The 27,544-nt window shown below is 43.9% G+C and overlaps 1 protein-coding gene across 2 annotated transcripts in view; it reads right to left on the reverse strand.

The window, feature by feature from the left end:
* Nucleotides 1-419: 419 nt before the first annotated feature.
* AIFM1 (apoptosis inducing factor mitochondria associated 1) overlaps nucleotides 420-27,544 on the reverse strand; it is a 33,059-nt gene continuing 5,934 nt past the window's right edge. Inside the window, exons 2-16 of one of the 2 annotated variants that reach the window (XM_045995475.1) lie at nucleotides 25,159-25,289; nucleotides 18,712-18,811; nucleotides 17,481-17,605; nucleotides 17,225-17,355; nucleotides 15,688-15,778; nucleotides 11,026-11,110; nucleotides 10,316-10,392; nucleotides 9,299-9,407; nucleotides 7,941-8,048; nucleotides 7,507-7,595; nucleotides 6,914-7,054; nucleotides 4,458-4,600; nucleotides 2,625-2,749; nucleotides 933-1,129; nucleotides 420-682 (exon numbers count right to left, since the gene is read on the reverse strand). In XM_045995475.1, the coding sequence (XP_045851431.1) occupies nucleotides 611-682; nucleotides 933-1,129; nucleotides 2,625-2,749; nucleotides 4,458-4,600; nucleotides 6,914-7,054; nucleotides 7,507-7,595; nucleotides 7,941-8,048; nucleotides 9,299-9,407; nucleotides 10,316-10,392; nucleotides 11,026-11,110; nucleotides 15,688-15,778; nucleotides 17,225-17,355; nucleotides 17,481-17,605; nucleotides 18,712-18,811; nucleotides 25,159-25,289 (1,724 nt within the window). In that variant the 3' untranslated portion in view covers nucleotides 420-610. Of the gene's footprint in view, nucleotides 683-932; nucleotides 1,130-2,624; nucleotides 2,750-4,457; nucleotides 4,601-6,913; nucleotides 7,055-7,506; nucleotides 7,596-7,940; nucleotides 8,049-9,298; nucleotides 9,408-10,315; nucleotides 10,393-11,025; nucleotides 11,111-15,687; nucleotides 15,779-17,224; nucleotides 17,356-17,480; nucleotides 17,606-18,711; nucleotides 18,812-25,158; nucleotides 25,290-26,488; nucleotides 26,632-27,544 lie in introns of both variants that reach the window. The other variant, XM_045995474.1, reaches the window with a different exon arrangement.

Genomic DNA, 27,544 nt, shown 5'->3' on the forward strand with positions numbered 1-27,544 from the left:
GATTTCCGGTTTGAGGGACAGTGCACGGAGGATTGAGAGATGGGAGTTGAGAGATGACAATCCCTCAAGGATTCAGTTTCTAGGTTTAGCCATGAAGCACCAGGTCTCTGAACCCTTGCTGCTTCGGCAGTAAGTGACCTTTCTGGCCCCTCGCGGTCCAAGCCAGTTCTGAGCAGGACAACAGGAATTGTTCCAGGTAAAGCAGAGTCTGCTCCATGTGTTTCTGTGTTCACTCATTTAACAGTGGATGGGGCCAGAGACACATTCAGGGAACTGAAAGCAGCTGAGAGTGTGGAGCAGGGAATACGAGGCTGAAAAAAATCATGCACTTGGTGAGAGCTCCAGTGTGCTTGCTCACCGAGATGCACAACTTTCCTCCCCTCGCCCACCCGTTCCCTTTCAAAGAGAACAGAATTTAATTTAGAAGAATCAGGTTTTATTTAGTGATGTGAACATTAAGAATCTGCCTACATGGTTGAAATATTCACAAAGGACTTTACCATTCAAACTCATACATACAGAGGAAGTGCGCTGAATAAAAAATGCTCCTTTACTCATCCGAACTGCTGTCAGGGACAGCAAAGTGCTTGCCTGTTGCACTGCGGGGGCTTCAGTCTTCGTGAATGTTGAAGAGTTTGGCTACTTCATTGAGATCTTCATGTTGCTCACCATCCTTAATGATCTGAGGGAGAGAGAACAGTGGGTCACCGACTTGCTTTGCATGCGCCAGGCCAGCCCCCACAATGGGGAGGCCTGGGCCAGCCCCCACATTGCCCTGGGAGCTGTGCGAATAGCCCTCTGTTAACCCCAAATGAGCGTATGCCAACTCCGACCCAGGTGGACAATGCACAGCAGGGCACCCGATGAAGTCCCGGGCGCGTTTTCTGGCCCACAGGTCTCATCTTCCTCAAGGAGCTCTGATGGGTACCCACCTTCCTTGCTATTGGCATTCGGTTGAAGATGTTCCACAGCACGATCCCTACCACCACTTTGTCCCTGAGGTAGAAGATGACACCTTTGCCGTAGTCCTCCCCTTGGGCAGGGGCCTGGGGGGCTGCAGGACTGCTGGGAGGAACGTCGATTTCTGAGGCCTCAGACTCTGTCTCACTCTCAGAGCGGATACCAGTCCCTGTGGCCAATCCCCAGAACAAACAAAATCAAAATGAGAGCCTGTTATGAACTTGGGAAATTCTAGAAGGCAAGTATCTTTTGACACCTGCTTCAAGCTGCTCCTAGAGGATTTGTTTTTATGCCCCCGTAGTAAGCACTTAGAAAGTAAAGCCTTATCCAGCTCCTCTCCATTGGCAAAGCCGACAAAAGCTCTTCCTTGCCAGCTCCAGGGCATGGCGTCAGTCTGACCCAGAACTTGCCTCCCTTACCATTTCATTTTAAATGTATGCTGTGGATTATTTCCTGGTATCTGGATTTCTTCAAACTGCGGAAGACTTGCTCTTATCCTCTGAGGAACATTTGAGAGCTGCACGATTCAGTACAGTAGCCACTAGCCACAAACAGCAATTTCAATTAAAATTTGTTAAAAGTTAATGAAAATTTAATCAATTTGAACCAAAATTAAATCAAATGTAAAATTCAGTTCTCATTTGCACGAGCCACATTTCAAGTGCTAAAAAGCCACATGCAGCTAGGGGCTAAGGTAGTGGACAGAGCAGAAAGGTCCACTGGACAGTGCTGCTAGAGAGGCCCTCTGGCCAAAGCAGGACAGCACACTTCCATATGGAAAAAAAAACATGCCTCCTCAGGAGGGGGCATGCTGTCCTCTGAGAACTGTCAGGCTGGCTCTGAACGATACTGCCCAGGATACAGAGTAGTGCCCCAGAGTTTCTAAGTCCCTGGGTCCCCCTCCTGGATTCGCTTCTCCGGAGAAGGCCAGATGAAGGAGCGCGTGTGTTATCCACCTGGATTACACACGAAAAGGACCTACATGTCCATATAATGTCTTGTTCTCTCCTTCTTCAAGAGCAACCTGTTCTTGAGACGCCTCTGACAAGAGGACATGGAGGCTAAGTAACTTTAGCTGGGGTCATGGAAGGGAGAGAGAACAGGTCTAAGAGTTAATGAAAGAGTCATGTGTGGGAGAGAAGATCATTCCTTGAGATGCCTCCCGTCTGAAGAAAACCTGGCAGTAAGACATGACAAGTGGAATTACAGGCAGCTCAAGAATTACTCAGCCCAGTTTTTCACTGCCCAGGGTCTGTGGAGAATAATAGGTCCTACACTAAGTTCTTGGGATTAGTAGGAGGCTAATAATAGTAAGGATAATAAAAAATAACAATAAAAATCGTGTAAGTTCCGGTTTTCTTCAGTGCACAGGGCTTCCCAGTCCCTCAAGGCAAACTAAACCAGTCTTGGCGAGCGAGCCACGGCCAGAGGCTAGGACGAACACCCACCACATCTCAGTCTACGCTCGGACCAGGATACCTGATTTTGCCAGCTCTCGGACCACCGAAGAGTGAGGACTTCGGGTTGGGTTTATTTTAAAGCACAACATGAAGAAAGGCTTTCACTGACAGTTCCCTCTGGTCAATACAGAAACCCGTTGTTCAGGAGAATTTGGACACGCGCTTCTCAATACTCTTCCCAGAGAAGTAGTTGGGCTTCCTTACCTGACTGCTCTGTGGCAGATTTTGGGTTGTCTTGTGCAGTTGCTTTTGCAAACACACCGACTGTGGGCAAACTACTGTCCACAAGACCAATAGCTTCGTAGCCAACGTCGGGACCCAAATCACTCCTAAGGAAGGAGAGAGAAGAGGGTGTTCTGTCAAGAGGCTGCAAAGAATGACACGGTGGTACATTTTTTATTTTTTCTAAGACACCACACTTTGATTCATGCCAACCAAAGAACTTGGTATGTGCAGCAAGGGAAATGCCGAACTGATCGGTCTGCTTGCCAGGGCATCTGGGGACAATGGTGGGAAAGCATTCCTATCCCAAAGTGGCTTTAATTTTCCTTAATAAGCCATTCTACTTATCATATACCCATACAATGATCTACACTTTCTGAAATTTATCCACGCCTTTATCCCTTGGGGGATGATGGGTTCTTCAAATTTACTGTTCAATACCTTCTTTCAACTCAACCTAAAATTGCCTTTCTGACACTTGAAAGGGTACTCCGTATTTACAGAATTCAGAATCTGAGATCTTTTACAGTTTCATCAATGGACAGTATTTCCTCTGAGCCTTCATTTTCAAGGTTTTATTTTAATCTTCTTGGAATCTTTTCCTATCATCATCACACAGTTTTTACTATGCCAGGAACTTCAAAGAGTATTTGTGGCACAGACACACGATGGTTTTGTAATCACGTGAGGCTACTATGCATGGTTTTGTTTCTGGTGCTCTACCTTTTGGCATCATTAACTAAGTTAGTAAGAAAGTAAGTAAAATTTAAAGATAGTGGACATACCGTGTTACACTCATTTCAGGTGTATAACTTAGTGATTTGATGGTTTATACACTGTGCAGTGCTCACCACAGGCATAAGCTACTGTCTGTCCCCTTATGATGCTACTTGAAGATCGTGGACTAAATTCCTCATGCTCTGCTTTTTATTCCCATGTTGTCCTTTCTTGACCACAGAAGCTCACTGGACTGGTATCTTCAGCCAACGGTCTACAATGACTTCTTGGATGCTGGTCCGGAGACCTAACTGATAATTATCTAGCTATGCACTCTTTTGTTCCTAACCGCATTATCTTACAGGTTTTGACCCTGAAACCCAGCTGTTATGATTCTGCTGCCTGCTCACAAAACTGTGTGTGATTTTCCTAAAATGTATTCTCACCAGCTGAAAATTTTCCCCAACAGAAACTGCTTAGAGGCTTCTGAAACCCTGAAGTTTTTTATGTATCCCATCTTTCAAAGCAACGAGAGGAGAGTGTGCCAAGTAAGGTCAATGCCAGTACTCAGGAATGTCCCTTGCTAACTTTTTGCTATCCAGAGAACTGCCTATAGATGCCTGACTTTGAACTGCTGGTCTTGAGTGGGCTGTCTAAAGTAATCTCTACACCCAACACGGGGCTCAAACTCATGACCCCGAGATCAAGAGTTGCATGTTCCACTGACTGAGCCAGCCAGTTGCCCATGGGCTGTCTTTTCTGACAGTATGTTGGGCTCATTAGCACCAAAGAAAGAACAAATGAAAATACAGCGCCAGCTCTAGCTAAGAGTACACATTTGTTACCGCCCACCATAGCTCAAAACCCCAAGCTAATTTTACCAGAAGTGCTGATGACGCCTCCACTCATTCGCTGAGCTGAACTTACAGGTGGGGCCTTTTACCAGAAAGCTGCTTGGGTGTAGAATGCATGGAAACATGATGAAGTCTTCTCCCCTCTGTATGAAGCTAACTGGCCCACATGGAAACCAAACTGTAACTCTGGTTCCATTCCTTCTGTGTTCTAACCAGTTCAGTCCATAAAGCACAGAGCTATTACCAGAACATCGACTGATGCCAGTATGGCTTAGCAGCTCCAGTCATATTTTCTCCGGCCAATCTTCCACTCACAACAGCGTGATCATGGTGCTCTACCCGCCTCCTACCCAACTTTATATCGTAGAAGCATGCAGCATCTCCTGCCTTTGGAAACAAACACATGACATGAGCCCATGATAAACAAAAAGAAAAACAAAGATAGAACATACATTTCAAGGGCTCAAAAAGAGCGCTTGTGCTATTAACTAATTAGTGTTTTCTATTTACAGGCCAGAATCGCACCTACACTTACTAAAAGAAGTTGATATTCCATTTTTAAAAAACTATTCTATGCTAACCCCACAAAACAAAAAACTATTCTATGCTTCCACAAAGTGCACCTAAATCTTCTATGCTGCAGCACACACCTATTTCTTCTCTCATTCTGCCCTTAGCAGAGACCAGTATTTGATAACCATGACTTGCAAAACATTCTTTCCTATGCACAGAAACCAGTTTGTAGGTGTGAGACCGCCTCTCACCTAGAAATCTTTTCCAAGATAAGATTTTCTTTTGGTCATTCAGTATCTATTCCTTCATTCACCAAATATTTATGGAAAACTTATTTCTGTACAAAGCATTATACTGTCTGGGTGGCTGAGACAAACCTGACCCCCACTTTGCCCACAAAGAGCATATAACCTAATTGAGGAAGATGCAGCATCGTTCCTCACTAGAGTGAAATGCAGGGTACCACGTGACAGGTACAGATCAAGCAGAGAGAGCCTCTGGCTGGAGGTGAACAAGGCCAACTTCACTAAGGATGTGGCACGTGAGTGCTCTAAGCCTTTGTGGCTATTCAGACTCCCCCAAGGCAACCTCAAAAATCCAGCAGCATGTGAGCAATGCTGAAATAAACTATGAAATCCACTTGGTGGTCTATTATACAGTCTTTAGGATCTGAAGCAACATGGAAAATACCTTAGAATGGTAAGTAAAAAAAAAAAAAAAGAATGGTAAGTAAGAAAGAGAAGAACACAAATGTTTACTATAGTACACTCACCGTGACCATCTGTAACAAAGGGAAAAAAAAAACCTATTCAGAAGAAAATGAAGGGGGGGAAATATACCAAAATATTGGTGGCTGCTGTAGGTGATTCCCCCTTTTCTTTTTTTTTCTTCCCCTTTTCTCATTCTTGTCTGTGTCTTCCATATTGAGTGCATATTGCTTTTTAAAAGATTTACTTATTTTAGAGAGGTCGGGAGGGGACAGAGAGGGAGAGAGAACCTCAAGCAGACTCCCCACTGAGCAGGGAGCCTCATGTGGGGCTCAATCTCACAACCCCGAGATCATGACCTGAGCCAAAATCAAGAGTCAGATGCCCAACTGACTGAGCCACCCAGGTGCACCTACATAGTGCCTTTTTAAAAAAACATTTTGTCTATTTATTTGACAGAGAGAGATACAGCAAGAGAGGGAACATAAGCAGGGGGAGTGGGAGAGGGAGAAGCAGACTTCCCGCTGAGCAGGGAGCCCGATGTGGGTCTTGATCCTAGGACCCTGGGATCATGACCTGAGCCGAAGGCAGACAATGACTGAGCAACCCAGGTGCCCCTACATATTGCTTTTATAACAAGTTTTTCGAAATCCAGTATATTCTAGGCACACATGGGTGGCTCAGTCTGTTAAGCATCTGATGTGTGATTTCAGCTCAGTTCATGATCTCAGGGTCCTAAGACTGAGCCCCAAGTCGGGCTCTGCACTCAGCAGCAGGGACTCTGCTTAGGATTCTCTCTCTCTTTCCCTCTGCCCCTTCCCCTGCTCATGCTCTAAAATAAAATAAATCTTAAAAAAAAAAACAAAACAGTACACTTTATCTTTAAAAAAAAAAAAAAAAGCTTTAAGGGAAAAAAAAACCCTTCAAAGTTCCTATGTCCTTAGTTGCAGAGTACCTAATCAAACACAATACATTTGTAATGATCTAACAATGGGGAAATTACCTCATGGTTCCTACATACTATAGTCTTGTTTGTGTCATAACAGATTTTTAAAAACAGTTAAAAATAGTGCTCAAGGATAACGAAAACAGAGTTATTTTCCCCCTTAGAGAATTTTATAAAACTGCCTCATCCTCCATTCCCTGGGCTCACTTTCGGGCAAAGGGAACAGCAGATCCATCTAAAAGCTGGGCACATGCCCATCAGGGCAATGCCAAAGGCGGCTGCCAACCACAGAATGGGAAGAACTCTATTTCTGTAGGCGCACACACTGTTCATTTCCTTTTCCACTAGCTTGTGGCATGAAGCCATACCTGATTTTGTAAATCAAGTAGTGAAGTTTTTGTTCTTCACCCTCAGCCTCCAAACATTCTGCCTCTATCTGGGCAAGGTGCTGCTGAGCTTTTGCACACTGCCGGGCAGACTCGCTCACGGGCTGCAGACAAGGAACCATTCCCGCTCATGCTATAGCACACTTACCACCCAGATGTTGGAGCGTGCTTGGAGCTCTGCATTTACCCGGAAGCCACCAAAATCTGAGTCTATCTCTAGTCCACCTGTCTTGGCCAACTCAACGTTGGGTTCCAGGCCCACAGCTGCCACTATGTGGTCAGTTTCTACCTGACGGGGGAAACAGAAATAATTCAGCCAATTACCACAGTTTCCATGTATGTCTATGGACATAGCAACTGCGCATTATTTTACTAGGAATTGGAGCTTTACAAAAAAAAAAAAAAAAACACCGATTAACTTATATAACTCTGGTAAACAGATTTAAAGGTCTACTTTATAAAATTCCTCCAAACACAAATATACCCCACATCGTCAGAACAGAAATCTGCCACCCTTGAAAGGTCTCAAAAAATCTGTGATACAAACGGGAGGGGAAAGTGGTTCACAGATGTCTACTTTGGCTCTCATCGTTCTTATTTTAATGGAGGGAACAGTTCATTCAGAAAATTATGAGAGTGTTAATGGTGGCTGCCACAAAAACTACTGTTATCGAATGAAGGAGTAATAACGAGGAAAGGGGAGGGGAGAGCTGGAAGGTCTGGCAGCCTTCCCCTCCTTACCTTCCGGCCGTCTTTCAACTTGATGAGTAACTTGCCACCGCTGACTCCAACTGATTGCACAATAGCATTGGGAAGCACCTTAACCCCCTCTGTGAAGGCAAACAAGACCTGAGGCTGAGCCTGAGAGCGTCCCACCTTCATGACAAGAAGGGAAGATGACTAAAGGCACCACTCATCGTAAAACCAGTAATCATTAGTACGTAGGCAGCCTTGGGGAACCACAAGAACGCACACCCACAGCTCATTTTCAGTACTTCCGGGAATTTTGTGCATCAAATTCAGAACACCTACAGGAACTTGGCTGAGTGGAGAATGGTGGAAATAGTTCACCTGCCAGGTGATATGGCGTATGTCAAGGGGGTTCCCAAAGAAACCAACTTTGGATTAGGGCTCATTCAAAGGAAAGAGCAATAGCATACGTAAAGTCTCTCTACCTCGTCTGACTTTCTCCATGGTCCAGTTGCTGAGGTATTCAGGGAGGATCTTTCCCATATTTCCTTTCTCAGGGAAGAGCTGAATCACTTCTGTACCCAAAGCTCGAGCTGGGAAGAAGAAACAGAGTAGGTAGAGCAGGAGGCAGAAGCCAATCCTGCGAGGACAGGAAGAGAAGTGAAGGAGCAACAGGCAGCCATTCGTGACACACAGGGCAACGCTGTGATCTAGGCCAGAGCTCCTGTTCGTGGGGCGCTGGGGCACGAGGGCACTGACAAGGCAAACACAACAGGTGCCAGAACTAAGTGCATTACACCCAGGCAGCAGCTCAGGCTCACACTGACACCTCTGGCCTGTGAACAGGAAGCACCCTCCTGAGAAGATGGCCTGATTTCACACAGCCAAAAACTGACATTGAGGAAAACGGCTGCCATGAAACATTCAAACCAGAATATATAGATCGGTCCAACTGGGAACCATCATATGTCTGAAGAAAGTGTGACTTTTACAAGGAATAAAAATTCAAACATACAACTCTGTAGTCTACATTGCCCTTATCATCCCAATAACTTACTTTCCTTAATATTTTCTTTTTTTGAAAAAAAGATTTATCAGAGGGCACCTGGGGGGCTCAGTCGGTTAAGCATCTGCCTTTGGCTAGGGTCATGATCCCGGGGTCCTGGGATCAAGCCCCACATCAGGCTCCCTGTTCAGCAGAGAGTCTGATTCTCCCTCTCCCTCTGTGTGTGCCTGGACTCTCTCTCAAATAAATGAAATCTTTAAAAAAAGTAAAAATAAAAAAATAAAAAACTTATCAGATGCTTAACTGACTGAGCCACCCAGGCACCCCTAAAGATAAAAATTTTATTAAAAATAAAAATTTTATTTTTAAATAATCTCTATACCCAATGTGGGCCTCGAACTCACAATCCCCAGAGCAAGAGTCACACACTCTACCAACTGAACCCAGCCAGTCATCCCCTTAATACTTTATTTCTGAGGAGTCCTGGCTTAAAGGCTAGAGGAAGGGAAAGAAAGCATTTCTGTTCAGTTGCTCAGATGGTAGCTTTTTGGTCACTAAGGGATTCCTCACGAGAACTAAGCTCAGTGCTTAGCTTTTCACCACATACATCTTTTCTTTTTTTTAAAGCAAACTCTACCCCCATCGTGGGGCCTGAACTCACATCCCCGAGATCAAGAGTTACATGCTCTACTGACTAAGGCAGACAGGCACCCCTTACCACATAAATCTTAATCAAACTTTCTACTGATCCTGGCAAATGCATCCCTGGAATTTGTGAGAGCCCCAGAAAGCACGGGATATAAAACCACAGAATCGAGGTCACAGCCCAGTACTCACCCTTTCTGCCAAGAGCGCAGGCCAGTTCGCTCCCAAGGAAGCCCCCACCGATTATCGTAATTGACTTGACTTCCCGGGAAATCTTCTCTAAGGTTCGAAAGTCTCCAATCTGCAGGATCACACCAGTTTAGTCTACTGATTTCCAAAGGACAATAACAAGGATATATGATAATAACAAGAAATATTTTCTACTACATCTTTGACACGTCATTTGCACATAAAATCTCCTTGTATGAAGTAGCTCAATTACAGCCTCTGTTACTGATGTAAATTTCTCTCTCCGCTGGAACATTCCTTCTAGCATCAGTGGTTCTCGATTGGGGGCAATTTTGGCCCCTCTCCCTGAGGGGACATCTGGCAATTTCTGGAGACATTTCGGGTTGCCACAGCTGGGGGCAAGGAAGTGCCCCTTGCAGGTAATGGGCAGAGGCAGGGATGCTGCTAAATGCCCTATTTGCACAGGCCAGCCGCTCACAAGGAACAATCATCCAGCCCAAAATGTCAATGGTGCCAAAGGCTGATAAACTTTATTCGGTCAAGAATTGAAAGGATGATACCAGTCTTCTCAAATACCCGTAAGAGCGCCTGGAAATTTTCCACAGGGGTCAAGAGTAAAGCACAGCCTTAAGAAACAAAGTTCCCCCTTCCTTTTTCACTGAGGTACTCAAGAGTTTTCTCCTCAAAGGCTCCGCAGTAGCATTTGCAATGCAAAATGCCAACAGGCTATAAGGAGTTCCAATGACTCAAAAGCATCAGGAAAAAAAATACAGAAGGGCAATGGGAAGGAACTACAGCAAGCAATCAAAAACACTAGATGTATTTTTTGCCTAGGAGCTGAAAACCCTCCAGTGAGGTATTTAAGGTGCAGAGAGAGGAAGTGACTTGCTCAAGGCCAGAGATCAAGTCTCTCATGAAAAGAACTCCCATCTCCCAAGTCCTGGGTGCTTACTTGGGGGCCACATGATTATGCTACCTCTTCAAAAACCAAAGCAATGAAAGCACTAAACAGACAATTACCTTTCTGAAAAGCGTCGTTCTACTCTTCACCTCTGCTCCAGCCCTGTCGATAGCAGACAAACTTCTTGGAGTGCCTCCTGGAAATAGGAGGAGGAAAACCCTTTAGCCCGACAAGTGGGAAGCTAGTCCAAACAACCCCCCCCATGAAGGTGGCACTGTGGCCCCCTCAGCATCCACAGGGCCCAGAGGCTTTGTGTCCCTTCACCTAGCTTCTCAGCAGGCTTCTGTCAATTTCGCTGGAGAAGCCATTTGTGAGTCTCTCTACAAAGGGCCCACTCTCCCCAGAGATGGCCATAAGGCTCTGTTTTTTGCTTCCCTAAATCCTTCTAGGGGCGTCACCAGAAAGCACGCTATATTCCTTTAAGCGACTGCTTCAGTCTCCTCTCTTGATTTCTGATTGGAACTTGCAAAGAAGCCGTGAGGCTGTATCCCTTCCAGGGTGCAGGGCGGAGAGCAGAGAGCAAGGGCTAAGCGGGGAGAGAAAAAAGCCATCTTCTTCAAAACACATCGTGCCCTTACCCAAAGGGGCAGCAAGGATACTCCAGAAGGGTTGCTGATCAGAGGCCTGTCATTAGCTAGGCTTTGCACCAAGAGAAGACACCCACTTCAGAGAGACTGGGTTTTAGTTTTCTAAAGGTTAAGTAATGCCTTCTGTACTAAAACTCAAATGAACTACACCAGGGAAGAAATCCACCCCGAGAAATATTCACCTGTTGCAATCAGGCACTTTTCATAGGTTATCTGAGAGCCATCATTAAGTTTCACCATGTTGCCTCTCACGTCAAGCTGTACTACCTGGGACACACACAGAAAGACAGATGAGTTAGCTTTAAACGTCTTTTTATCGAGACATAATTCACAATACACTTACCATGTTAAAGTGTACAAATCAGCGGGTTTTAGTATATTTGCAAGGTTGTGCAACCATCACCACTATAATTACAGATAATTTTCATTACCCCACAATGGAACCCTGTGTCTTCAGCCATCAGCCCAGTGAGAAGAATTCGTTCTTGACCTAGGACGATCCTTAAGAAACCATTTCTAAGTAACCACTGGCACCGCAGTCTCTGGTGCCCAGCCTCTCCAAGTGATCGTCATTTCTTAGGCAGCCAACATTAAAACAAATCCCTGCAGTCCCCAAAGTCCCTGTCCAATTTGTAGAAATGGAGAACAGAGACAGACTTTTCTGCCTGGCTTTTCTGGAAACCTTACTTTTTTGTTAACAACGCTCCTGCATCTTCAACATTTTTACAAGATATTTAGTCTACCTTCTACCCTTCGCTAGAACTTAGCTCTCCTGCCAAGGTCAGCTCACGTGTAGAGACTGCTCATTCACCCACACTCCTCCCCCAGCACACCCAGGGGTAGGGGTGCTGACTGCTGTGGCTTCCAGATTTGTGTGCCCTCGCGCCCCTCTGAGAAGCACCCACCTACATGCTACCAGTCACCACTCTGCAGCCGCCTCCCGGTCACTCCTCAGTCACTGAAGACGTTGGAAGCTGGCCCCTCCTCTTCCTCCCAGCCACATCCGGATCCCATCCCTTAAAGCTCTACTTCTACCTTGAACATCCCATTGTGGGGGTCACAATTTTCCGTTCTTCCAGCTTTTTTTCCAGTTCCGCTGTCACCTATACTTGCTTTTGATTTTCTCTGCTTACCCAGTGGGCTGTTCCATTCCGACCAACCTGGGCCCATGCTAGATCACCCAAACTGCTCTCCTGCTACCGCCTCTAATTTCCTCGCACCCTCCTCTTTCTTATGGTGAAGAGCTTGAGATCTGGAGTTAGAGAAACTAGAGATCCAGTCTCTGCTCTCCTCTCTACCAGCTGCGAGGCCATTAGTTCAAGACATACTTATTAAACACCTACCACGTCAGGGACTGTGCTAAGTGTTGGGGACATGATGGTGAGAAAAACAGATACCTTCCCTGTCTCCAGAGTCTAGTAGCCAAGGCAGACCATTTAACATACACAATCAAGAGGGAGAAATGCTCTGAGAAGGGCAGTATGGGTAGCTCTACAAACATGTGATAGGGCCCTCCACTGAGCTTTCTGGAGGCAATGACATAAACTGACTGGATGGGTGAGTAGCTTCTTTAGCCCTTGGTTTGTCCTTGGGTAAGCTATCTCTTCAACCCAACCCCACTAACTCAACCATCACACTGTTCACTCTCAGATAACCAACCACCTGGAACCCTAGTTTATTGCAAGAACAACTGAAGTGATCTTCCTCAGCTTCCCACCTCCCAACTCCTGGAAGAAAACCTTTACTTCCTTCCTTCCAGCTTCTGGGATGAGGTGTCCTTTCTGTGCTCTTTCTGTGCCTGAACCCCATTCCCTTCCTTTCTTGCCCAGAACCATCTCCTGGTAGTTACCTCTCAATCCCCCCTTCTCTGCTGACATCCGAGGACTTCGCCTTTGGTCTGTCCTGTCCTCAGAGCCCCACTTCTGACTCTACGTCCTCCTTGAGCTCCTACCACCTGGTGTCTCCCTTTTCTCATTTAAACTTTTTGAAGGAGTCCTTTATCCTCTTTTCTGACTTCACAATGACATCTGAGCCACTAAGTCTATATGGCTCATTTTACAGTTTTTTTCCCCCTGCCATACCCTTTTGCTACAAGAAGGAGGATGTGATCATTCTTGAAACTCTCCAGCCTCGCTCAGCCCCTGTCCTGGGCTTTCTCTTCAACTTCCTTCCTAGTTCCTCTGTGGTCTCGTCTTCAGCCTCCCTCCTAAAAGTTGGGTTCCCCAGGGTTCCATCCTTGTCCCATTCCCCTCTGACTGCAAAGTTCTCCACAGATGGCCTCCACAGATGGCCACCCACTCTCATGGTTTTAACTCCTACACATTCCCGGATCTCTGAGCCCAGATCCCTCCTCTAAGCATCACAGTCAACTATCCAACTCACAGGCCATCTCCACAAATATATTCCATTTCACACTTAACAGTCCAAAACTAAGTTTTCTTTCCCCCTTAAATGAGGTCTTCTTCTTGTAATGTCTCTCTCAGCTGGGGCTATACCACCACCTACTCTACAAGCCGGAAATCAGAAAGGCATCGTTGCCTCCTCCCTCTCCCTCCTGTTCCACCTTCAATCTATCACCAAACCCCATCGAGGCTGCCTTATAAGCATGTCTCCAGTCTGTCTCCCACTCTCCGTCACCTATCAGGAAGCTATACAATGGTGTTATTAAGAGCTTGGGCTCTGGGGTGCCTGGGTGGCTCAGTGGGTTAAGCCTCGGCCTTCGGCTCAGGTCATGATCTCAGGGTCCTGGGATCGAGTCCCACATTGGGCTCTCTGCTCAGCAGGGAGCCTGTTCCTCCCCTCTCTCTCTCTCTCTGCCTGCCTGCCTACTTGTGATCTCTGTCAAATAAATAAATAAAATCTTAAAAAAGAAAGAGCTTGAGCTCTGGAGTCAGAATTCTGGAGTCAGATTTGGTCTCAAATTCTGTCTCCACCACTTGTTAGCTATATAATCTTAGGCAAGTTAGTTGACCATTGTTTTTTTAAAGTAAGCTCCAGGCCCAGCATGGACCCCAGTGTGGGGCCTGAACTCACAACCCTGAGATCACAACCTGGGCTGAGATCAAGAGTCCAACACTATTAACTGACTGAACCACCCAGGTGCCCCACAGTTACCTCTTTTTTTTTTTAAGATTTTATTTATTTATTTGACAGAGAGAGAGATCACAAGTAGGTAGAGAGGCAGGCAGAGAGAGAGGAGGAAGCAGGCTCCCTGCGGAGCAGAGAGCCCAATGCGGGGCTCGATCCCAGGACCCTGAGATCATGACCTGAGCCGAAGGCAGCGGCTTAATCCACTGAGCCACCCAGGCGCCCCCAGTTACCTCTTTTTAATCTCAATTTCTTTCTCTATAAAATGACAATAATGATAGCACCTACCTGATAAGATTATGAGAAAATGAGATAATACCTCTAAAGCCTTTTAAAATCATGTTTACTGCTACTGCTACTTCATCAGCGCCATCACCGCCGCCACTGCCACCAACACCGCCACCACCGCCACTACTGCCCTAATTTGGGCTCTATCATCTCTCGCCTAGATTATTACAATGTCTTCAAAATGGTCTACCTCTAGTCTGGTCCATCCTCCTCAGAGCCAAAAGAAGGATTACTTAAAATTCAGTCTGTTTTATAACCGTGTTTAACATGCAAGAGACCCTCAGTGCCCATGAGGTAGAGGTCAAGTTCTTCTATACAAGAGAGCTCTCCACAATCAGGCCCCAGCCTAACTTCTCAGTTTCATCTTTTGCCATTCTTTAGCTTATACTTTCTGCTCTGTCAGTAGCTAGCTGCTTGTTTTCCTGCACCAAAGGTGCTTTTTCATACCCCCATACCTTTGCTTATGCTGTTTTCTACTTGAATTTGCTTCACTTACCACTGGTGAATTCTTCGTCATACCATACCATTTTCCATCCAATAAGACCTCATCCTCCAGGAAGCCTTCCCTGAAATCACCTCTATACTGGGCCTGTTTCCCAGTAATTCCCACAATACACTATGCCTATCTTTTTTACTCCATATCTACGTGTTCTGATTATCTGTTCATTTTGGCTTAAATACTGTTAGGCCCTAGAGGGCAGGGCCTGTGTGTTATTTACACACAGAGCATACTTAATACCTAATGTTTCATTACCAGCTTATTCATAAACCTATATCCACCTCATCTGCCTATGTCTCCTTATAGAAGAAGCGGACTTATGCCTAGCAAAGGTCAATTCCTCCACTTGTGCTCTGGATCCCATCTACTCTGGACTTCGCTCCTTCTGATAACTCTTCCCTCTCCACTGGAACGCTGCCATTAGTTTACAAATACACTCTAGCACCTCCCATTAACAAAAATGAAACATAACACAGCAAAACAAAACCCACCTTGGACCCCACAAATGCCCTCCAGTAACTGCCCCCATTACTCAGGCATTCACCTTTGTAAAGTCTAACAATATTTCCCATGCTGACATAATGCCTAAATTATTTTACTACCCTGAATAATATACTGCTGTCCATCTCTTGTCATCAATAATCCCAAAGAAATGTTAGTGTGGAAAATAGGAAGACAAAGGAAGGGCAGAGGAGCAAATCTGGAGAAGAAACAGATTCAGGGTCTATGACCCCAGTGGTTTGACTTCCCTGGGGAATTTTAGTTGACATGCTACTCTAAGCTTTGAGATTAGTGCTTCCCCCAGGAAGAAATAATAAGCAGTGAAGACAGGCAAGAGCAAATCTAAAATGACTCGATCCTTCTTTAATGAATTACAATGGCAGGACAGACATAAATGGTAGTGGGAATACAAGTCTCCATTCTTGTGGCCCACATGGAGTTGGACAAGGGAAATGGCTTACTAGCTCACCTTCTTCCCCGTGAGGACAGCCACACCACCATTCTCAATATGAGGCAGGTCCTGAGCAGAGACATAGAAAGAAGGTGGCTGGAAATATATGCTGTACAGAGAAGAGGGAGAAAATATCATAAACATCTGGAACGGCCATCGACTTCCCCCACAGCTTTAGTAAAGTTGTTTCAATAATGAAAACTCTTAGGAACATTTTGCAGAGTAAGTTTCCAAGCCCACTAAATCTTTGTCATGACTTATTTACAAAGAGGTATTTTAGACTAGTGGTTCTCACCTGGGGGCAATTTGGCCATGTCTAGAGACACTTCTAGCTGTAACAGCTTAGGGGGAGGGAGGCTTCTGGTATCTAGTGGGTAGAGGTCAAGGATGCTATTCAACACCGCACAATGCACAGAGCAACCCCCACAACTAAGAATTATCCAGCTCTAAATGCCGATAGCACCAAGGTTGAGAAACCCTGCTCTGGATTTAGGTTCAAAATTAAAACAAGAAAGGGCGCCTGGGTGGCTCAGCTGGTTGAGCGTCTGACCACTGATTTTGGCTCAGGTCATGATCTCAGAGTCATGAGATCAAGCCTTGTGTCAGGCTCTGTGCTCAGCACAGAGTCTGCTTGAGATTCTCTCTCTCCCCCTGCCCCTCTGTCCACCGCACACTCTCTTTTTCTTAAATAAATCTGAAAGAAAATAACAACCCCCCACTCCAAATTAGAACAAGAACACCACCCAGGGAGCTGGTATTCACACATCCACCTAAATGAGTTGTTCAGAATGGTGCTGGTGAAAGGATAGCTAGGTCTAGCTCCTGAGAGGACTTTGCTTCAAAGAGCACACATTAGCTGTGAGATACTAATTAAGGGATGGCTAACGTTAATTGACAGTATGCATCCTGCTTGAGAACAGAACATGATAATGGGGGTGAGGAAGGTGGGTAGATCTGTAAAACTTAGTCCAGTATCAAAGGGATCACTAGTAAGAAAAAAACTGGAACCCAAAAACATGGTACTGGAATCAAGAGCTCCACGGAGTCCTATAGAGGGAGAAGGCATCTGAACCCATCTTTCCAAGTCTTTCAGGCAAACATTTTAATAAAGAGGCTCTTCCCAACGGTGTTCCCACTCTACTACCACAATTCTGCATGCCTGCTAGGGTGTCAAGGAAAATGCCAGAGAACAGAGTCTTGTCTTTTGTTTTTACTGGAGACGCCTCGGCAAGTGTAATGTAAGAAGTGACAACACAGCCCAGCTAATCTTCATGGCAGAAGTCTAACAGAAAGGTCCTGGAAATAGGCACATTATTAGTCCTGCAGAGGCCAACCTTACAGCTGCACTTGTTGGCAGATCGGGTAACAGGATCCAGGACGCCTGCCACGGGAGCCTGCTGCCTCTACGCTGTGCCGAGTGTGCACCACAGCGGACTCCGGTGTGCAGCCAAGGCAGCTCTCCTATGCGCCACACATGGTCTGTGCAGACTCCTGACCGATGCCCTGTGCTTCGTTCAAGTTGCCGGTCAGGCCCATTTTACAGAAGTGAACGCACCTTCTCTCTTTTCCATTCCATTGTCTGAATCGCAGCGTCTTTGTGACATTCGGATCATCTGAAAACCATAGTTCTTTTGAAAGAGGAGGTCGCATGTATGGCAGCTCAGGATCTTCAGACACAATCAGGACCTTTGGATAGAAAATAATGATACTCATCACAGCCAAGTCATTTAAGAGGCGGATGTCAAAGTGCTGCCCCTGGCTCAGTGCTAGCAGACTACCCTCCGTGCCAAGCAGAAGAGTGTGTGCCTTACCCTGGCCCCAGGATCCCGGGCCCGGATGGATCTGGCTGCAGCAAAAGCAGCGGTGCCTCCCCCGATAAGCAGGAATGGAACGTGACTTGGTACCCTGACTTGAGGAACTGGTTCTCCTTCTGGAGCTGTAAGCAACACACCAGACAGGATGAATTTTCTGAAAATCTCAGATGACTCCTTGCCACTATTTAAAGTTTATTTATTTACTTAGTCATCTCTACACCCAACATGGGGCTTCAACTCCTGACCCCAAGATCAAGAGTTGCAGGCTCCTCCAACTGAGCCAGTCAGCCAGGCGCCTCTCCTTGCCACTGTTAAGAAAAAAAAAATCACCTTGCGCTTGTTTCAATCCTACACATAGAGGTAGCAAACACTGTATCTACATTAATCTGATGGGACAAGAAAAGCCTGATGGGACAAGAAAAGCAAATATCTTTTTCATTTCCTAAGTGAAAAATACCCCCCAAAGAGGTGAATGATTTGGCCAACTTCATTCATCCATTATGTCTGTCAGAATAGAGCCTAGCTTAAATGTCTAGCTATTTCTAAAATACATTAGAATGTATCAGAAAGCTTCTCCTCTTCCCATTAACTTCCTAATGACCAATAGGAAAATATCAACTTCAGTTTCACCTTTTGTTAGCAGTAAAGGGGGAAAACCCAGCAGGTCAATTGGGGATTATTATACAATGTTTAAGGAAAAGGAGGTGTTTTGAAGAAAGCAACATAAATTACCCACCCAGAAGTTGTGGGGCTTATTAAGGGATTAAAACATTCTTCTCTGAAAAATCAAGCCAGTTATGGGGATCGAAGTGACGGCTAGTGCTATATGCTTTAGGAAAACAAATATATCTTTAACAACCTGAAAACTCCAAAGACTCTAAAGGGGAAAAAAACAGACCAAAAGAATTTTCTCATCGAAAAAAAAGGGCCTTTATGTCTTTTCCAATAACTTTCCTCACCAAGCTTGTCTTCTGAGTTTAAAACTTGCCTTTTAAGAGTCTAATATTAAAAAAAACCCCAACCAATCACAATCATCATTAGGGACTATTCTCAATCCCAAATTCCAGTCAAATACCTTAACAAATTGCTCCCAGGTCTGGGGTAATTCTACAGTTTCTGGAAATTTACAATCTCACAGCATTGTCACGTCTGTAAGACATCTGTAAAGCACAGCACCCAAACTGTTTTTAACTTGCCCTTCATATATTGAGTCTCAAATAGTACTCACCAGGTGATGTGGCCCTTTTCTGTTTCTCTTCTGGTGTCAGCCCTAACCCTGACATTCTTTCATCATATCTTTTTTGATCATCTTTTATAGTCCTGTAGGCCTGCAGATCCAAACATGGAGAAAATGTCATCATAAATCTAGCTCATACTGTAAGTAATATCATTATCTTTTAATTAAATGAGAAGCTTTTGTCTACTGAAGTAAGTTCTATGTTAAAATTATTTTCTCAAGAAAAAAATATTGGGTATGTACACACTTGGTCTAGAAAGAACATTGGCATGCAGATAAAAAGGCTCCAGCTTCAAATTTCCTTAGGAGCTATGTAAAGAATTTTCCTTATATTTAAGTCTGAAGGTACAGCTAAAGAAAAAAAGAAAATCAACAAATGTATATTCATGAATACCTGAATGACTTTCCTCCCCTCTTAAACAGTCTTTACCATCTTTTTTAAAATCTTTGTTTTTAAGAAAATCATTTTATACTAAAGGATAAAGGGATAAACTTTATTATTTTTAAAGGTTTTATTTATTTATTTTTAAGAGAGAGAGATAGCATGAGCAGGGCTGGGGGGATTGGCAGGGGGGAGGGAGAAGCAGACTCCCTGCTGAGCAGGGAGCCCAATGTGGGGCTCAGTTCCAGAACCCCGAGATCATGACCTGCACTGAAGTCAAAGACTTGACCTACTGAGCCATCCAGGAGCCCCAGGGTTAAATTTTTTTTTTTTTTTTTTTTTTATTTATTTGACAGAGAGAGATCACAAGTAGATAGAGAGGCAGGCAGAGAGAGAGAGAGAGAGGGAAGCAGGCTCCCCGCCGAGCAGAGAGCCCGATGCGGGACTCGATCCCAGGACCCCGAGACCATGACCCGAGCCGAAGGCAGGGGTTTTGGACTATGGTGGATACTAGCTGTGAAACCAAGTTATACAGTTCTGGGACATTATATGTTCTTGGTAGACGTCCCAAGTTTTGCTGGCTACTCTGCTAATGCCCTGAAACATGACGCCTGTTTCCTAGTCTTATAGAGTAACTCATCTTTCCCTCAATGGTCTATCCTGGTTTGACACTTAGATATTTACCAAGAGTCAAATACCTTGCTTAATCGCCTATTCAAATCTGTATCTTCCCTAGCTGTTCAACTTGAAGAAGGGTCTATTAGCATTATGACTATTTCTTTTTAACATACAGTGTTCGAGTTTATTGGAGATTTTAAAAAGAGCAGGCAAGAATGACTTGTTTTAATTACTTCTGCTCTTTTGTACCCCAAAGGCTCAACAAGATGAAAATTTAAGTAACTGATGTTAACTGAAATCACACGTCATTAACTAACTGGAGGAGAAAGTAAGGACATCAGAAGTGTCACAAAACATGTCTGAAGAATATTTTTTAAAGATTTCATTTATTATTTATTTGATAGAGAGGGAGCAAACACAAGCAGGGGGAGAGGCAGAGGGAGAGAGAGAAGCAGGCTCCCCACGGAGCAGGGACCCTGACGTGGGGCTCAATCCCAGGACCCTGGGATCATGACCTGAGCCAGAGGCAGACGCTTACCTGACTGAGCCACCTAAGCACCCCTGAAGAATATTTCTATGAGTGCTTTACAGAGCAGCGCATTAGGCAGTGGGCTGTAATGAGGAAACTGGACCCTAAGACGTGGACTTCACATTTTTCAGCCTGGAAACATCTAACATATGGCATGAATGGGTTAGAAAATTAAGTACAGTGTATTGAAAGTGAATGGCTATTCCTTGAATTCACCACTAAATTCATCACATTAATAAACCGAATTCAACTGACATTAATTTCAGGAAAGAAGTTTTTACCTTGCCATCAGATACTATACATGATTCCAGTATTTACCCACACCTAAAAAAAAATTTCTTTTAAGAAAGGGAATTTTGGGCGCCTGGGTGGCTCAGTGGGTTAAGCCGCTGCCTTCAGCTCAGGTCATGATCTCGGGATCCTGGGATCGAGTCCCGCATCGGGCTCTCTGCTCAGCGGAGAGCCTGCTTCCCTTCCTCTCTCTCTGCCTGCCTCTCTTGTGATTTCTCTCTGTCAAATAAATAAATAAAATCTTTTTTTTTTAAGATTGTATTTGTTTATTTGACAGAGAGAGAGAGATCACAAGTAGGCAGAGAGACAGGCAGAGAGAGGGGGGAAGCAGGCTCCCTGCTGAGCAGAGAGCCTGATGTAGGGCTCGATCCCAGGACCCTGGGATCATGACCTGAGCCGAAGGCAGAGGCTTAACCCACTGAGCCACCCAGGCGCCCCTAAATAAAATCTTAAAAAAAAAAAAAGAAAGAAAGGGAATTTTACCTAAAAAGATGGCTTAAGCTAGTCAACATGAGTGAACAGAGAAATAAACTTAGGGTCATGTTCAGATGGAGAGAGATATCAAAAAATCTAGATCCCTAGATTTATCTAGACATAATCTAGATCTCTATCTCTAGAGAGAGATTAAAAAAGCTAGACCCAAGAGCTTCACATGTGAGTAGAGCAGATGTATATGTATATGTAAGTATGTGTATACACACACACCCCAAATATCTTGAGGTTTAATGAAGAAAGGACAAAAATGAGGGCTGTCATATATTTATATACATATGTTTATATGTCTAGTTTTTAAGTAAATATTCTGATATAAAAACGTTTATAGACATACTAAATAAAAAGTTACTTTTCCCCCAAGTGTTACTGTATTCCCAGGTTGCACAGATTTCAAATTAGTGATATGAATACATGTTGGATTAAGAAAAACTACAAATCTGTGAAAAATATCACTGGAGACAACTTTTCTAAACAGAGTAATATGATGGAATATGAAGAAATAATATTTCTTCAGATTTCAGAAGAAATCTGAAAGGAAAAAAGTCATTTAATGAGGCAATATGATTTTACCAGTTGAACAACCAGTTGAACGAGTTGGGCAAAGGGCCCCAATACTAAATCTCATTAAATAGTCTAAAGGTCTCAGTGGGTTAAAGCCTCTGCCTTCGGCTCAGGTCATGATCCCAGCATTGGCATCCTGGGATCGAGCCCCGCATTGGGCTCTCTGCTCAGCAGGGAGCCTGCTTCCCCCTCTCTCTGCCTGCCTCTATGCCTATTTGTGATCTCTGTCTGTCAAATAAATAAATAAAATCTTTAAAAAATAGTCTAAAGGCCACTTAGGCTCTGCTCAGTGACAAATAACAGGACTGAGATCAGATCTGTCTACAATCCTAGAGAAAGTCACAAGCAAGATGAGGAGGAATGCCCACATCCATGCCAATCAGGAGTTCCTATTTGCAGCCTAAGCCAAAGAAGTGCTGTTCAGATCAGTGCTTTTCAAATTGAGGTCGCAACCCATTAGGGACTATAAAACCAATTAAGTAAGGTTATAATCAGCATTAAAAAACACGAATAAAACTATCAAAGTATATCATACCTACTGTTATTTTTGAATTTTGAGTTTTATATATTTATAGTTATATAACGGGTTGCCAGATAAAACATAATTTTCTGTGAACTGTGGTGAAAAACAAAAACCACTGGTTTAAAGTACAGACCCCAGGGGCATATGGGTGGCTCAGCTGGTTAAGGGTGTGCCTTTGGCTCAAGTCATGATCCCGAGTCCTGTGTCCTGCTCCTTGCTCAGTGGGGAGTCTGCTTCTCCCTCTCCCCTCCCACCCCCCCAAATAAGTAAATAAAAATCTAGGGGCACTTGGGTGGCTCAGTTACCTAAATGTCTGCCTTTGGCTCTGGGATGGAGTCCCACACTGGGATCCCTCCTCAGTGGGGAGTCTACTTGTCCCTCTCCCTCTGCTTCTTCCCCTGCTTGTGCTCTCTCTCACTCTCTTTCAAATAAATAAAATCTTTTTTTTACGATTTTTTAAAGATTTTTTAAATAAAATCTTTAAAAAAAGATTTTATTTATTTATTTGACAGACAGAGATCACAAGTGAGCAGAGAGGCAGGCAGAGAGAGGAGGAAGCAGGCTCCCCGCTGAGCAGAGAGCCCGATGCGGGGCTCGATCCCAGGACCCTGGGATCATGACCTGAGCCGAAGGCAGAGGCTTTAACCCACTGAGCCACCCAGGTGCCCCTAAATAAATAAAATCTTTAAAAAAATCTTAAAAAAAAAAGTACAGACCCGGAGCAAACATTTCAGAAAAATTTCCCTTGTTCTTTAGTTCTGCTCTCGTAGTTTTGGAGGGTTGGGGGCGGTGGTGGTGGTAAAGAGCTCCCAACTCAGGAGTCACTAAGGTAGTATTTGTACTCAAATTAGGACCACTTCCTCATGTGAGAGAGAAAGGTTATGAAGGAACACCACTGTGGACTGAATGTCTGTGTCCCCCTCCAATTCATAGGCTGAAGTCCTAAGTCCCAATGTGATGGTATCTGCAGATGGGGCATTAGGGAGGTGATAAAAGCTAAATAAGTGGAGGGCTTAATCCGATAGGGCTAGTGCCCTTATAAGAATAAGAGACTCCAGGGGCGCCTGGGTGGCTCAGTGGGTTAAGCCTCTGCCTTCGGTTCAGGTCATGATCTTGGGGTCCTGGGATTGAGCCACGCATCGGGCTCTCTCCTCAGCAGGGAGCCTGCTCCCCCCGCCCCCAACGCCTGCCTCTCTGCCTACTTGTGATCTCTCTCTCTGTCAAGAATAAATGAAACAAGATGGGATTGGGAGGGAGACAAACCATAAATGACTCTTAATCTCACAAAACAAACAGGGGGTTGCTGGGGGGAGGTGGGATTGGGAGAGGGGGAGCGGGCTATGGACATTGGGGAGGGGAGGCGAACCATAAGAGACTATGGACTCTGAAAAACAACCTGAGGGTTTTGAAGGGTCAGGGGTGGGAGGTTGGGGCAACCTGAGGGTTTTGAAGGGTCAGGGGTGGGAGGTTGGGGGAACAGGTGGTGGGTAATGGGGAGGGCACGTTTTGCATGGAGCACTGGGTGTTGTGCAAAAAGAATGAATACTGTTACGCTGAAAAAATAAATAAAATGGAAAAAAAAAAGAATTAAAAAAAAGAATAAGAGACTCCAGGGCTCATGTTCACCCTCTTTCTCTCTTTCCTGTGTGAGGACATACGAGAAGGTGGTCAAGTCAGGGAGAGAGCTCCTACCAGAACCTGACAATGCTGGCAGCCTGATCTTGGACTTCCAGTGTCCAGAGTGTGAGAAAATACATTTCTGTTGTTTAAGCCACCCAATCTGTGCTATTTTGTTACGGCGGTCAGAGCAGGCTAACAAACACTAAATAGCTTAGAGCCACATCTCATCAAATCTGAACTCTACAGTTTTAACGGTTCTTGTGAGACTACGACCAATTTCAGAGGATTAAAAACCCAAGCTACCGCAGATCACATTTGAAACGACTTAAAACCCAATATAAAACTTTACAGAATAGTTCAGTAACAGTTGTAGGTAGACAAAAGCTTATCATTTAACCTGAAACCACTATAATCTAGTAGCTTTACTATTACCAGTGTTGGATAAACACAGAGGGCAATGAGGCATTTAAGTGAATGGCTTGAGAGGAACTCGCGCTTCGTAGATATTTCCAAGGCAGAAGAAAGCAACAGTGACTTGTGGCCCTGTCTCGTGGCCTGGCATCAAGAGATTTGCCTGGCCAGCTCTGTGAAGGCCATCCAACTCTGGTACAGCAACATAAACCAGAGGTTCAATAGGTTTCAGCTCTTAGAAACATATCAGATGCAAACACTTTACATCTATTTTTGAATGAATGACGTGGAACTGATGGCAAAAGTCGAGAGCTAGGAAATGGAAGCAGTAAGGCTTGGAGGGTGGTATCTAAATTATGAATGAGAGGCATTTACCAAAGCAGTCTACACGAATGTGTTAGCTTGTACCACTTCAGCCACTAGTTTGACCAAATTAGAGATTACAAAAGGGACACTGCCAAATGAATTTACTTTGAAACAGAGGCTGGGGGCGGGTGGGGAGAATACTGCATTCTGTGGCTTTTTGGACCTCCTCAGAAGCATTCAATAAAATGCCTTTTCACAATAAAAGCAGGGTTGATTGTTTCTGACAAAACACAAAAATGACATTTTACCTAAAAGGATCCAAAATGGATGGCATTCAGGTTACTTTTACTTATTTGACATTTACTCTTTGAGACTATTTTGTTAGGTATGCAGCACTAAAGCACAATATAATTTAGCATCTTAAAAAGAATTATGAACTCGGTAAAAGTTTCAAAGGAAGGGGTAATGGTGAGGATTTAAAAATAATCATTAAATGTATGGCTTTACATATATCTGTTAGGACTTCCAACAGTTTGAAAGATGAAGTTTGAGGGCTTCCTAGTGACTGACAATGTCCCTTTAATAAATACTTAGAAAGCACATGCTATGAATATTTCGTTGTATTCTAATGGATCAAGTTTTCATTAGTGCCATGGTCTCACCCACCCTACCCCGAAATATATTTTAGTGTAAGCATCTTACATAATAAACTCCTGCCCCAGTGACTGTTGCTCCTACAATTAAGAAGTATACTAGGCTGCTGCCATCTTTCACAGAAGCACCTGCAGACGCTAGTGATCTAGAAGGGGATCCTAGATGATGACACTGCACAACTGTAGGTAAAGATAAGGCCAAGAAAGAAACAAAAGGAAATAGAAAAAGCACTAAGTATTAATGAAGAAACATTCAACACAAAGGCAGGGAAGCATTTTTGGTTACCCTGTGCTACAAAAGAAAAAAGTGCTGCTCCAGGACTGCAGGAGGATGTGTACTTCCCCAGAATCTGTTAGTGGACAGAGCTCACCTGCTTACTCTGGGCTGATTCAAAACTGGCAAAAACTGTCTCTTGTGCATTTGGCAGTCAGGTGAGGGAATGACAATCTACGTAACTTCAGGTCATTTTCACCTCCCTGTTTTATAACCTAATGACCAAGGAACAAGATAATTTCACCGTCTTACCAATGCGGAAAGAACTAAAATTATAATGGTATTCAACCACTTGCTCTTGGGGAGTGAAACAAACAGCCTCCTTCAACCAAGGGTGTTATTAGGTGTTATCTAAGTTGGTTCACTCAACCTTACATGCTCCAACTTTAGACTGATCTGCTTAGTCACAGTAAACCCTGCTAAGTTAAAAAAAAAAAAAAGCACCACAGAGTAATTCCTCTGTGACCAACTAAGCTACTCAGAGTTCATTTAAGGAGATATAACTGTGTTAATATTATATAGCATTTAAAACCGTACTTCTCTCCTCACACAAATTTCATTCTAAAATTGGAGATACTAGGCCAACTTCTATAATTTAGTCTTTGGGTGAGATTCAGGGATAGCTTTTCTTTTTGGAAGACTTAATATTTTGGACTGAAAGCTGTTGTTATTGTTGTTGTTGTTGTTGAATGTCTATCCCAAGCTGAGGAAAAAATAAAATATTTGACGAATGGGGCAAAATCAAATATTGTGCTAAGGAGCTGCAATGAATTCTCACCTATTCACAGGTTAGTATGTCATATCCAAGAGAAAAAGGTACAATTTTGTGGATTAGTCAAATCTAAGAAAACACAGTGGCTTTCACGTAATGAGTAAAAAGACAAGTGAAAAGAGCAAAGCTAACCAAGAGGAGATTAAATTTCAGTCATTCCCAAATTGGCTCTCACAGGATTATTAGACAGTAGGCACTTTAAAGAAGGCTTTTGGAAATTTTTCCAAAAGGAGAAAGGGGAATTAGTTGCAAAAGTTTTAAAGCAGAGTAGTACCGAGTCTACTAACGGGAGCTGTTTGGCAGCTTCTTTACACAAGCCGCTTTTCTACTTACATATGCACCAGCTCCTATTGTTGATAAGCCCACAATAAGGACTAACACAGAATTATCGATTTTGCCCCCTGATGCACCAGAGCTAGCCATTTGTCTTGTCAGCTGGAGTTCTAGAGGAACATGCCATCGCTGGAACAAGTTGCCTAAGGAACACAATTTATTAAGACACACACACATACAAAAATAAAATAGTTAATACATGTTAATGACTAGAGGGCATTGCATTGTACACGTAAAGACTTACTGCCCACTGGGCTGCATGATGTTCACTCTTAAATGAGTTAGAAAAAAAGTAATCAAAACTGTACAAATAACTGCAAATATCAGATTCCACACACTTTAATTGTTGGGAGTTTTAATAGGAGTATAATTTAATGCTGCCCAGGGAGGAAATTCACAGCGTCCCAGAAAAGATAATGAAAAACAAATGGGCAGTTCATCAAAACACTTTTCTCTTCACACCCTCACCAAAAATGAAGTAATCACAGAGAATGGCTGAACAGATACAAAAAGTTACCTACAGACCACCTGGGAGCATTATAACCACCACGTAAGGGGTAATTTAAAGAGCTGGCTCAAACCTTGCACAAAATAGTAAAACCCTGCAACACAACCTAACCAGGACACAGTTCAGTCTTTCATGAAAGCTAACATATCCTGGAAGATAGAAATGCTAAAGCACAAAATTAAAAAAAAAATTAAGTGGATTTATATTTTCCAAAGAACTAAAGAATTTCTGATGATTAGAACAACTCTCACACATGGAAATGAAGGAAGGTCTCAGTACTACCTTCTCTGCTTATGATACTCGTCATGTTGACTATGACTTAGAGCAGGGGTTTGCAAACTCTTTCTGTAGAGGAGCAGATAGTAAGTATTTTCAGCTTTTCAGGCCATATGGTCTCTGCTGATGTGCAAAAGCAGCCACAGACAATTTATAAATGAATGGGCACGGCTGTCTTCTAGTAAAACTTTATGGGCACCAAAATGTGGAGTTTAAATAATTTTCATGTGTCTCAAAAGTTATTTTTAATTTTTTCACCCACTTAAAAAAAT

The sequence above is a fragment of the Meles meles genome, chromosome X (assembly GCF_922984935.1).
Source record: "Meles meles chromosome X, mMelMel3.1 paternal haplotype, whole genome shotgun sequence".
NCBI lineage: Eukaryota > Metazoa > Chordata > Mammalia > Carnivora > Mustelidae > Meles > Meles meles.